The following is an 11,810-nucleotide window of genomic DNA, read 5'->3' as shown; positions in this document are numbered from 1 at the left end:
TATGTCATTACTGGAACTGAGATAAAAATCAATGATGACCCAAGTGTAAAAACCTACAGGATGTAGTTACCAGTATTATTAGAAACACCTGGGCTTTTCCTACTGAGATGATTTGAATTATTTGCCATGTGTAGGCTCAAAGGAAAGCACTTGAGTTAAGTTTGGTCATGATCCCACACATTAGGTAGAGGAAAATGTGACAGAAAAATAAATTCCTGCTACATTCAGTCGTACTCAAATCTGACGAAGACTTTCACAGGTGTCTTGAAGTTTTTAGCTTTTGGGTCAATGCGTAATGTTGCTAAATATGTTGGGGTTGGGGTTTTTGTTTTTTTCTTGTATTTGATCGTAAGTCAGTCTGAAAATGCACAGATGATGACATCAGATGAAACACTTGATGATGATGATGTGTTTCAGCATTATTACCACCACTTTTGTAGATTGAGACCTTTTTGATAAGACCCTGGCCCCCAGTTGGGGTGGATGGGGTTTTTACTTTGAGGTTTCTCAGGCGTTGCTATAGGACTTTATTTAAATCATCTCTATAAATTTGCATATATTTTCCTTAAGTAGTTGATCTATTCCTCCTTACTTTAACTTTTGATTTTACTGTCATCTTCACTACTTTCGTACTCACGCCTGTGGGTTGCGACGACAGGCTCTTTTAGTTGGACGGAAAAACTGAAAATATCAAAAGCAAAGGTTTTTGTTTTTTTGGAGGTTACAATTCCATGATCGAAAAGAAAAGGAAAAAAAAACCTTCCTCTTTCTCCATTCCTGTATTAACTGGAGAACCACTTGGGATATATGCGTCTAGCAACAAGCCTCTGTGAGAAAATGACCTCGAAGATTTATGTTAATGAGGTTTTTGTCACGGTGACGATGAAAGTGAGGGAGGACACTCAGTCAGAGGAAGAGGAGCCCTGATTGTGCGAAGCATCGTCCTCGGGTGTGTTGTTGACCCTCCTGTTGTCTGTCGGCCTCGCCCAGCCTCTCCAGATGGACCGATATGGGTTTTTCAGGGCTGACACTGATTATTAGTGGTCAAGGGGGCCGATAAGCCGTATTTGGAGCCGATATTCATTTGCAGTAAAAGTGAAAATATTGGTGTCATAATTTTGGACAATACAAACTCCAGCACTTAATTTTGTATAAATGCCTTTAAGCATATGTTTATTAAAAAGCTTTTCAGATTGGCAACAGTAAAGGCTTTTTTTATATCTTAGCCAATAGACACTTTTGTTTTGCATTCACCTCAACATGCAATGAAACTGAACTGAGTTCAATAGGTTTATACTTTCTCTGTCTGTCTGTCTCTCTCTCTCTCTCTCTCTCTCTCTCTCTCACACACACACACACACACACATACATTCCAACATACTACTATCACTATTTCCATATCATCAGCAACCTTCTTTCAAGTGATGAGCAGACACGTCTGGAGGGACCGCTAGCGAGCAGATCTGCCGCTCTTGTTCATACAACGTTACTGGGCTCACGGTAACGTTACTGTTAGTCCTGAGTTGTAGGGCAGTGCGTTGTTTATTACAGATTCGGGAGAATCTGCTGCCTTAACTTACTTTGGAGACTCATTGTGATGTAAAGCTGTTCAAACACCATGAGAAAGCATGAAACAAAAAAGCGTATTTTCAATTTTCAGGTCAGTCAGTGAAATGTTATGGTGAGCTCCTGAACCATACACTTGTTTAAATTTTTAATTATAGAATTTATCATTTTTCAGAGGGCCCAAAGAACAAAAGCAGTCCGATGGGTTTATTATAGCAGCAACATGGAACATAGCGAAGTAGAATCTGTTGATGTGGAGTGACTTTTTTTCTTTTAGTGGACAAGACCTTGAGTTTGTCACAATTTGTACTCAAACACAATCACATCTCCACCTCCTACTTACAATATTTGAACCATTGTTTAATTTTAATCGGCCTACTATTAAAAATAGAACAAGAATCTAAGGATTTCTGTGCAAACAAGGCACAGAAAGAAGATGATTGCAACTGTGTTTACTTGACAAAGCCTCACACCACTACATCTTCCTGTGAGTCAGACCATTAATGTTGGTATTTTACTCCTGGTTTATAAAACAATAAATAGACTGGGCCTAAGGCAGCTTTTAGTTCCTAGGCTCTTCACCAGTGGAACAAACTACCAGAGAACCTGAGGCTCTCTACACATGGAAGCTCTTTTTATACAGGCCCTAAAACATTATCCAGTTTTCAGTTGAATTTCTTCCCGACTTCTTTTGAACAACTCCATCCATCCATTTTCTTCTGCTTATCCTGGTCGGGTCAGGGGGCTGAAGCCTATCCCAGCAGCCTTCAGGCGAGAGGCGGGGTTCACCCTGGACAGGTCACCAGTCCATCACAGGACCAACACATAGAGACAGACAACCATTCACACTCACAGTCACACCTACAGTCAATTTAGAGTATCAATCAGCCTCGTCCCCTCTTGATGTCTTTGGACTGTGGGAGGAAGCTGGAGTACCAGAGAGAACCCACACAGGAACAGGGAGAACATGCAGACTCACACACAAAGATCCTGTACCCCTAACCACTGCAGCACCATGCCGCCCATTTAATACAACTCTTTCAATTCAATTCCGTTCCATCCTTCCATTACCAAACCAAATCATGTGCCCTCAATGGATTTAATATAATTTCTTTTAATTAATCTGATATTTTGATCTGAAAATCATTTTCTTTCATTATATTCAATTCCAATATATTTCTGTTGTCTTTTGGTGCTAAAAGTTTCATTTTTAGCTTTGTAAAGCAGTATAAATTGATCCGTGTATGAATGGTGCTCTATAAATAAACTTGCATTGCCTTACTTGTTTTTTTTTCTGCTGTTGCATATCTTGCACTAACAGACAAGCCTTGAGGAAGAGCCCCATCTACAGGTTATATGTGCAACATTTAAAAGAGTCACCACTCTCTCACTCAAAACAGTTCCGGTAGCCAACGGATGAGGAGATAGGCCCGTTTACCAATGGTATCTCGCTGGAATTGATTACATTTTTTTCCCCTTTTGAATATGCTGACAAACATCAGTTCCCGTTTCTTTGTCAATTCAAACTTTCAAAGCTTAAGCAACATGTATGATAAACACACAACACTGGTAGGTAATATATTAGTATGATACTGATACGAGTACTGATATATCACTAGATTTTGGGATAATGGGATATATTAATGTAGCACCGGTGTTATCCTGGTTTTAATGGCGGCTTCTAAGCAAAATGATGTCATGTTCAGAATTTAAAGGACTGTTCTAGCTCTTCTTATGTCGCTCACATCATCATTATCCCCATTACTGACGAATAATTATCAACGTATTAATTGTGTTTATAGTTTGTGGCAGAATCGGTAGTTGTCAGTGATACTAACAATGAGCATCACCTTTAAGTAGAACCTTGTCAGGTAATATAAGCCGCCTAAGTAATTCATGTGTACCTGCTCGAGCACAAGCGGTTAGTGAGACAATAAAATCGCTGCGTCCTCTATTATTTTCTTTTCTTCTCCACAAATCGTCTGAATCAACATTTAAATGAGCTTGAACTCATCGCCGGTGGCAGCGTCTCCTTCACGGTCATCTGGACCACTCGTAGCGCGAGAGCATCGGAAGCAGCCAGCCAATGGGAGCGCTCGCAGGATTTGGGCTCCATGCGCCATTTTACTGCGTCCACAGCCATCCGGCAAGATGGTCTCCTTGCTTTGTCTCCCCTGACCGGAGTTGTTTGGGTTTTTTCCTGAATATTCCTGCTTCACTATCATCAAAAACCCGTAAATTAGGCGGAGCTAAAGCGCTCGTACCAAAAACAAACCGTGCCTCTGTGAATCGAGAAATGACGACGGGAAACAGCAGGTAGGAACAATGTTTAATATGTTTAGACAAGTCAATTGTGCATTGATTACTGTGCTACATTTGCTAGCGACCAACAGCGCCAATAGTAGTTGTTGCTATTGAGCAAGCTAGGCTAGGGGTAGCTGTTAGCTACGCAGCCGGCAATGTTGAAGTCCGCTCAGACACCAATGCCAATATACATGCGCCTATCAAGGAGTGATTGTCGGAGTTGCGGCCTTAGTAAAAAATGCACTTTATTGTAAAAAGACTGTTTGTTATGTGTATGAGACAGATAAGTGTTGCACTGTTGGTTGAGATGCTAATACGTAGTCTGCTATTATCGCCCTGATCCCTACCATGGTATCGTTATGAGGAAGGAAAGTAGGCCCGAGCATGCATTTTTCGGTGCATGCCCATGCGTTGGACCCTGCATGCACCGCAGGGGTTGCAATGTTGCTAGGGTAACATGGGACTGTGGAGAGAGGGAAAAAAAGTAGGTCTGCATACGAGACCGCTAAACCTACTAATGATAGCAAGTCTGAACTTGGCAACCCCGTTAGACAGGAGTTGGTGTGTTGTCAAAACAGGAGGGGGGGGGGGGGGGGTTCAGGTGGGCATAAATAAACACCGGCTAGACAAAACGCAAAAGGGTGTGTTGCTGATTAGCCGGGTTGGCTTCAGGTCTGACACGGGGCTGTGGGGTAAACAGTGGACCTGGTTTCACGTAAAATAACGTTATCAACAAATGGTGTAGAGTTAAACCAGCACTTTCTGATGACGCAGAGCAGAATAATAAACGCTGATCGGCTTGGGGAGTTGTGCTATAAAAATCATAAAATGTAAGAAGAGCTCGAATGGTATTATTGTATATTTTTGATAAGCATTATGTTGTGAATTTGATGTTTGAGTGAGTTTGACATTGTTTTTCTTGCTGTCTTCAACATTAGTAGTTACTTGTCATTCATGAGCACTTTTCCTGACTTGAACGTATTTTCAAAAATGTTATAAGGTTCATGTATTATGAAAATTTTGTGGGTATTTTTGATCATTTATTTTTAATTTAGCGACTCAGTTTTCGTTTTCCTGATGTGTTGCATTCATTCGTTAAGTATTTTCAGTGTTCAGTCTTGTTTTTTTGTTTGTTTGAAGACCTGTTTATCTTTTAAGTATATTTATATATATTCAGCATCTCACTGTACTCTGCTGTCACACATGAAAGGAATCTTTCTCTCTTTAGGTAAAATGAGTCAGGCTTCTTCTGAATCAAATCTAGACCAAATGGCAGAATCAGCAGATGAGGTAAGTATGCAAAATTTAATAGCATTTAACCTTTCGCATATTTCAACTTAATAAGACATGAGAGGCAATTATTGTGTAGTTGAGCAATGCTATCTTGCCCTGTCAGCCTGGCAGCTCAGCAGAAACGATGAAGTCCTCCTCCTCACGTAACAGGAGGTGAGCAGTTTTCTTACATATATTGTTTGTGTTTGGCGGCTGTTTTTTTATTGTATTTTTTTTATCAATACACATCCTTTTGTTGACAAATCTCAGGAAGCCCTCCACCGCAGTAAAGCACACTGGACTAAATGAATCCGACACCTCAAATGAGAGTGAAAATGAAGGAGCCACTTCTGACAGTAACACAGGAAGTGTATCAAAAGGTAGGACCAGCTGAAGCTTGGTGCGGTTTCAGTCAACATATTGTTGCTCAATAGTTTGGGATACATTTCCTCTACTTCTGTCTTTAGGCACTTTGGTGATGAGGCCTGCTGGGAACGACAAGGGAACCATGAAATTCAGAGTGGATTTTAAACAGAAAAACACAGGTAAGGCTTGAAAATGAATATGTCTTGTGTTTTCTGTAATTAAGTTCACAAAGCAATTTAAAGGAAAATGAACCACGTGATGAGTGTCATTGTTTTGTCGGCGTAAACAATGGGGTGTTAGTGACAGTCATTGGTATTCTCGATCACAGATGACACCCTGCAGAGGAAGATAAGCTGCACAGCCTGTGGAAAACAAGTAAACCAGTTTCAGCGCAACTCTGTATATGAACATCCTGCGCTTAAAGTACTGATTTGCAAGGTAGAAGTTGCCACATACTCTTTTAAAAATTTACAGAGCCTTTACAGGGCTGTACCGCTGGCATTTTCCATCTTTCACCTTACTGTATTTGTGTGTCACATTATATCCCTTCTCTCTAGTCCTGCTACAAGTACTATACAAGTGATGACATCAGTAGAGACTCCGATGGAATGGATGAGCAGTGCAGGTAAGACTTTCATTTTCGTTTTCATGCTTTTATTTTGGGCGTCTACTTGAATAGTTTGCCAGCTGCACCTCTATGGTTAATGCCATGACAATAGCAAACCAAAATCCTAACCCCTGCACATGTTAGAGCAGGCATCTGATCTGCTTAAGCCTTGGTATCACTGCCCTTTGGCCCAGTAACGTTGGAACATCTTCCAGCCTGTCGGAGTAGTAGCCGCATTTGCAACACAACATGCCAATATCAAGTTCAAAAGGCTGAACTACATAAAAACAGGGAGTAAATATATCTGTAAAACAACACAGACACATGATGGCTAAGCCTACAGTTTTCAAGTTTGAATTTTGTCAGCGGGATAGCCATATGTAAAATGCAGTGTCACAAATCCTAATTTCCAGTGCTGGTTTGACAGTTACATCTTCGGCACTAGTTCCAGTGGCCTGCTTTGCTTGTTTTACCACATTTTCATCAAACATACTTTGATATTGTTAAAAAAAATTGTTTTGAGGCCAAACAGTTAAGACATGTTTTGCTTCATGCCAAACTTTGAATGCTTCCTCCCCAGGTGGTGTGCTGAAGGGGGCAAGCTCATCTGCTGTGATTACTGTAACAACGCCTTCTGCAAGAAGTGTATCTTGCGCAACCTGGGCCGACGGGAGTTGTCAACCATTACCGATGAGAACTCAAAATGGCACTGCTATGTCTGTAGGTCAGAGCCTCTTCAGGATCTGGTCTCCAAATGCCACAGCATCATGGAAAAACAGGAACAGGAGAGACTCAAGCAAAGAAAAGCGGATAAAATGGAGGAACGGGAGAGCAGGAGACACAAGAACAAGACCGTCAAAGAGCACAAAGCAGTTGTGAATGGGAAAGAACACACCGAAGGCTCAGGGACCATAACATTCTCCTACAAAAAACTGCATGTACCCAAAGAACTTTTAAAGAAAGCAAAAAAACTTGTTGAGACTACAACTGGTCTAAATAACACATTCATTCAGTTTGTCCAGCAGACTGCAGAGGAGCAGGGAGATAGGTCTATCAGGTATCGGCATTTGAAAGCCTTCAAGGCCGTACTTGCTGATTTGCAGAAGGCCCACAGTGCTTTGGAGGCGGCCCTGGAGCCCGAGTTCAGAAACATGGAGTTACAGAATGGCAATGAGGGGCATCATTTAATAAAGAAAAGCGCTATTACTGTGCCCCCTGTAGAAGTGGACTGCATGGATGAGGTGGCTGACTCAGTTGATAATGCAGACCCACCTGAGAAGCAGGACAAGACGCGTTCTGAGAAGCAGGACAAGACGCGGCCTGAGAAGCAGGACAAGACGCGGCCTGACAAGCAGGACAAAAGGCAGCGCAAGGACCCGGACAAGAAGCAGGGGGAGATGGACATATTGCAGGAGGAGGAGGCGGACGAGATGCAGGAGGAGGAGGCGGACGAGATGCAGCACGAGGAGGCGGACGAGAAGCAGCAGCATGAGGAAGTGGAGGAGGAGGAGGAGGAAGATGAGGACGTGGACGAGGAGGTGGATGGGATGCAGCACGAGGAGCCGGATGAGATTCAGCACAGGGAGGCAGATGTTGACCATGATCAAGTATCAGATGAGACTGAAATGAAAGACAGTCAAACAGCTACTGACTCAACCAAAACCATGATAAACACAATAAAAACTGAAGCGTGTGATGACGAGCTGCTGTCACCTGGTGAAATGTCCCTGGATCATGACATTATGTCTGTTCCTCCTTCAGTTCCTGATGAGCTTTTTCAGATGGTGGAGAGCCTTGCTGATTCCACCTTACTGTCACAGACTGACACCAATTTGGTTACAGACGGTGATACAAACTCAAACGGAAACTCTTCATGTTCTCCACATTTCCAGCCCAAGGTGAAGAACCTCATCGTTAAACTGACTCCCGTACCTATTGTTACAACATGCAAGTCAAGATCCTCCAGGTCCAAAAACAAAGTAAAAGATGAAGAGAATAAGTGTAAAGAGGAGGAGGGCAATTCTGCAGAGACAGCAGGTAGAACAGACAGTCCACCACCCAACCGTCGCTCCAGTAGAGTGAAGACCACTCCCTTGAGGAAGCAGGCTGAGAACAAGGGTGAGGAAGAATCATCGGAATCCGAGTCGGACGACAATAGCAACGGTAAGACCAAGTCCTCCAAGAAATCCAGTAACAGCAGAAAAGAGGATGAGAAACAGAGCGAGTCATCTTTGGAGAAGAAGATGGCAGAATCTGATTCAGATGAAGTTCCTAACATCTTGCTGGAAAAGGCAGCAGAATGCCACAGCACAGATGAGGAACAGGGAGACATGAAAGCGAAAAAAAGTTTATTCAAAGTAAACAACACATCCTCACAGGATACAGACAAAGCATCCAAACGTAAGAGGAAGTCTGAGAGCTCAGATTCAAACTCTGAGGAGAAAAATAAGAAGACGCCTAAGAAAAAAAAGAATGGCTCAGACTCCTCCAACTCTGAAACAGAGGCAAAAAGTAAAGCAGGTTCAACGAAGAAGAGGTCTGCACGTGTCAAGAAACAAGACAAAGCAAAAGAAGAGAAAAACTCACCCGAGAGGAGGGCGGCGAATCGGAAAAGATCTTACGAAAAGAAATGTAAAGGAAGGAGCCCCAAAGGAGCCTCCAAGCTCCAGTCATCCTCCAGCGAAGAGGATGAGGACGACCATCAGGCTGAAGCAGACTCTGGAGAGGACAGCGATCAGCAGAAGATCAAGCCCATTGTGGAGGACAGCATGATTGGAGGTGGTGGAAAGTTCCAGCAGTCCTCAGGTGATTTAGTGTTCAGTGCCGCTCAGCAGCCCAGACCTGATCTGCTTTAAATGACTGACATCAATTCCGAATGTTTATATTGTTGACTAGGAGACGAAACGCCTGGAAAAGAGGACGTTTCTCGAGCGTATGAAGAGGATGACGATGATGATCCTGAGAACAGGTACGTAACACGAGGAACAGTTTTTAGTGACACTACTGCTGTTCCCAGGATGTTTACCCAGGAATAATATAGTGACATCCTAGTATTTTGTTACTTCTGAACACAACTTTCTTTCAATATTCTTTTCCAGTAATATTAGTTATTGGGTTGTTAAATTATAGTAGTAGTATAGTAGTAGTAGTAGTAGGAATGATTTAAGTATTATATTTCAAGCTACCAGGTTTATGGTATAATTAATGAAATAAAATAATTGGCTTTGATGTTATTTATTTGTGAAAGGAGTTGTTTCAAATGCAAATTACTATCCTTAAACTTGGAAGATCATTCAGTAGAAACACATTCATTTTATTAGTTTGTCGAATCCTGTCTATTTCCTTTTTTCTCTCTTTCAGAATTGCAAAGAAAATGCTTCTCGCCCAAATCAAGTCAAACTTTTCATCTGGAGCAGAAAGCTCGTCTGATAATGAAGGAGATGACAAGGAAGATAAATCCTCCAAGAAAGTTAAACAAGATGATGAAGACGAAGATGAAGAGGAGAAGCAAGGTAGTAAATATTTAATAAAAGGGCTGTCGGTTTTGTTTTGTTTTGTTTTTTCAAATTTGTTTGTTCTGCAACTGTTTCCGTCTTTAAGACAAGGAGGATTCAGATGACTCAGGCTCCGACGTAGACGTGAAGAAGCGTGGGCGACGCCACAAGTTGCTCCGTCATAAACTCTCGCTGAGTGAGGCTGAATCAGGAGACGAGAAGGCTGCTGATAAAGACAAGACCAAGGGGAGCAAGAAGAAGAAGAAGAACGAAAGACGCAAAGGTTTATTCTGAATGTTTTGTCGCCTCGTTTTTAAACAGTGTAGTAACTGAGTGACTCACTGAGAGGCTTTTGTCGTTTTTGTGTGGCAGTGGACAGTGATGACTCTGCAGACTCGGACTTCAACAAGTCAGAGGCCAATGAAGAGTCAGGCATAAGTGAGGAGCTCAGTGAGTCAGAGGACAACGGGAAACGTCGAAAGACCAGGTAAGATGAAGTGACTAATGACCAGTGGCAATAATTCATGTCTCATGGTTGCTTGCTGCTCTGCTTGGACACATTCTGTTTGTGTCTGCAGATCATCGAAGAAGAAGGAAGAGGAGAAACAGAGAAGCTACAAGCAGAAGAAGAAACGGCGCAGGATCAAAGTTCAGGATTCCTCCTCTAGCAATGAGAAGGTGATATAAAAAGTGGACTTGGTAGTGGGCTTGATAAAGGTAGAGGATTGATATGTGCTAGCATAACCTTTACTGCTCCAGTCATGCATGGCACATGAAATGTGAACTTGTCCGGGAGTGTGTTACAAGGATTATTGAGGGCAAAAATCAATCATGGGGTTACTGGGCTGCTGATCAAAGGTAGTGGGGTTTTTCTCCTCAGGGCCGAAGATCAGAGAGCTGAACTTAATGTTAATTTCACAGAGTGGAGAGGAAGATGGCGAGGACCAAGATGGAGAAGGACGCAAAGGGCGCAAGAAGATTCGCAAAATCCTCAAGGATGACAAGCTGCGGACAGAGACCAGAGATGCCCTGAAAGAGGAAGAGGAGAGGAGGAAACGCATAGCAGAGAGGGAGGCACTAAGGCAGAAGCTTCGAGAGGTAAAAATGAAAAATCCTGTCGATATTCTGCTGGTATATTTAAACCTGTGAAATGCTGCACGGGTGTTGCTGGTGGGGGCGGTCCCCTTAGTGAGACTGAGGTGGATTATCTTGAGAGGAGGAGCTTCATTGATTGGTTGCGAAGTCTGGATCGCACTGCCCTGTGACTGACTCCCATCATAGTGATATACCATAAGAAATGTGAGTTATACATGATAACAGTTTAAATCTCAACTTCAGTGCTTTTTCAATAGCAGGAAATAAAAGACGTTGGTAATTGACTTCGTATTTGCTGGCAGGGACAAAGTGCATAACACATTTAAATGAATTGTTACAATTAAATTATCCATGTTGCCATTGTTTTCAACAGTTAGCGTCCCCTCACGTTCACGTGAACCCGTTCTCAGAGCTCCAGACTGCAGACGTTGGACTAAAATGTCAAGACTTGGCCCTTAGTCAACCCGCAGCACTACTAAATACAGAATTACATCAGCAATCTGCTGAACCAATGGGCTTGAGTTACCTACTCCGTAGGTCCCAAAATATGGAGCTTGAACGTTAAGAGTGTTCTGATACTCAGCAGTAATGTAGTGATGCCAGGAAAGAGGTAAAGTTTGGGTGATTCTTTTTGGTAATTTTGGTGATCGAGGTCAGCAATATGATGTGATCATGCCCTTGTATAACTAGGTGAATTGTTGATGATTGGTTCAGGGCCAGGCGCTTGTGCTTACGTTCAAACAATTAATCAAAATTTTGTCAGAATTGTAATATTACTGTGTGCAAAGTCAGAATTTTACCGTGTTTTCATTGAAAATTTGAATGATTTATGAAAAGGAGTTAATTCTGCTTCTAACATGATGCTGTGAATTGAAAATCTTTATTAGTTTTGTCTATGCGGCAGTTTGGCGTTCGCAACATGTTAGCCAACACTTCCTTTATCAGGGAACATTGAGAAGAACGATGTAAAAATGGACATTCCATCATATATTTCAAATCGTGTTGCAAATTCAAGATCATTCGTCTAATTGCAATCAAATAATTTCTGAATTGTGCAGTTCCACATGCAATCATAATATGCTTAAGGGTTAATTAGATGACGTCAT

The 11,810-nt window shown here is 42.1% G+C and overlaps 1 protein-coding gene across 3 annotated transcripts in view; it reads left to right on the top strand.

Moving 5' to 3' along the window:
* Positions 1-3,660: 3,660 nt before the first annotated feature.
* The window catches only part of atrx (ATRX chromatin remodeler), a 29,578-nt gene continuing 21,428 nt past the window's right edge, over positions 3,661-11,810 (top strand). Inside the window, exons 1-14 of one of the 3 annotated variants that reach the window (XM_086221402.1) lie at positions 3,661-3,882; positions 5,099-5,160; positions 5,267-5,316; positions 5,413-5,522; positions 5,610-5,687; positions 5,837-5,946; positions 6,066-6,133; positions 6,696-8,920; positions 9,011-9,083; positions 9,476-9,627; positions 9,716-9,892; positions 9,982-10,096; positions 10,188-10,287; positions 10,531-10,707. In XM_086221402.1, the coding sequence (XP_086077528.1) occupies positions 5,104-5,160; positions 5,267-5,316; positions 5,413-5,522; positions 5,610-5,687; positions 5,837-5,946; positions 6,066-6,133; positions 6,696-8,920; positions 9,011-9,083; positions 9,476-9,627; positions 9,716-9,892; positions 9,982-10,096; positions 10,188-10,287; positions 10,531-10,707 (3,492 nt within the window). In that variant the 5' untranslated portion in view covers positions 3,661-3,882; positions 5,099-5,103. Of the gene's footprint in view, positions 3,883-4,601; positions 4,701-5,098; positions 5,161-5,266; positions 5,317-5,412; positions 5,523-5,609; positions 5,688-5,836; positions 5,947-6,065; positions 6,134-6,695; positions 8,921-9,010; positions 9,084-9,475; positions 9,628-9,715; positions 9,893-9,981; positions 10,097-10,187; positions 10,288-10,530; positions 10,708-11,810 lie in introns of those variants that run through there. The other 2 variants (XM_086221404.1, XM_086221403.1) reach the window with 2 other exon arrangements.

The sequence above is a fragment of the Aulostomus chinensis genome, chromosome 13 (assembly GCF_037954235.1).
Source record: "Aulostomus chinensis isolate RoL2024-O1b breed Wild chromosome 13, RoL_Achi_v1.0, whole genome shotgun sequence".
NCBI lineage: Eukaryota > Metazoa > Chordata > Actinopteri > Syngnathiformes > Aulostomidae > Aulostomus > Aulostomus chinensis.
Note: the sequence above shows the minus strand (reverse complement) of the source record. Positions and strands in the feature narration are given on the sequence as shown.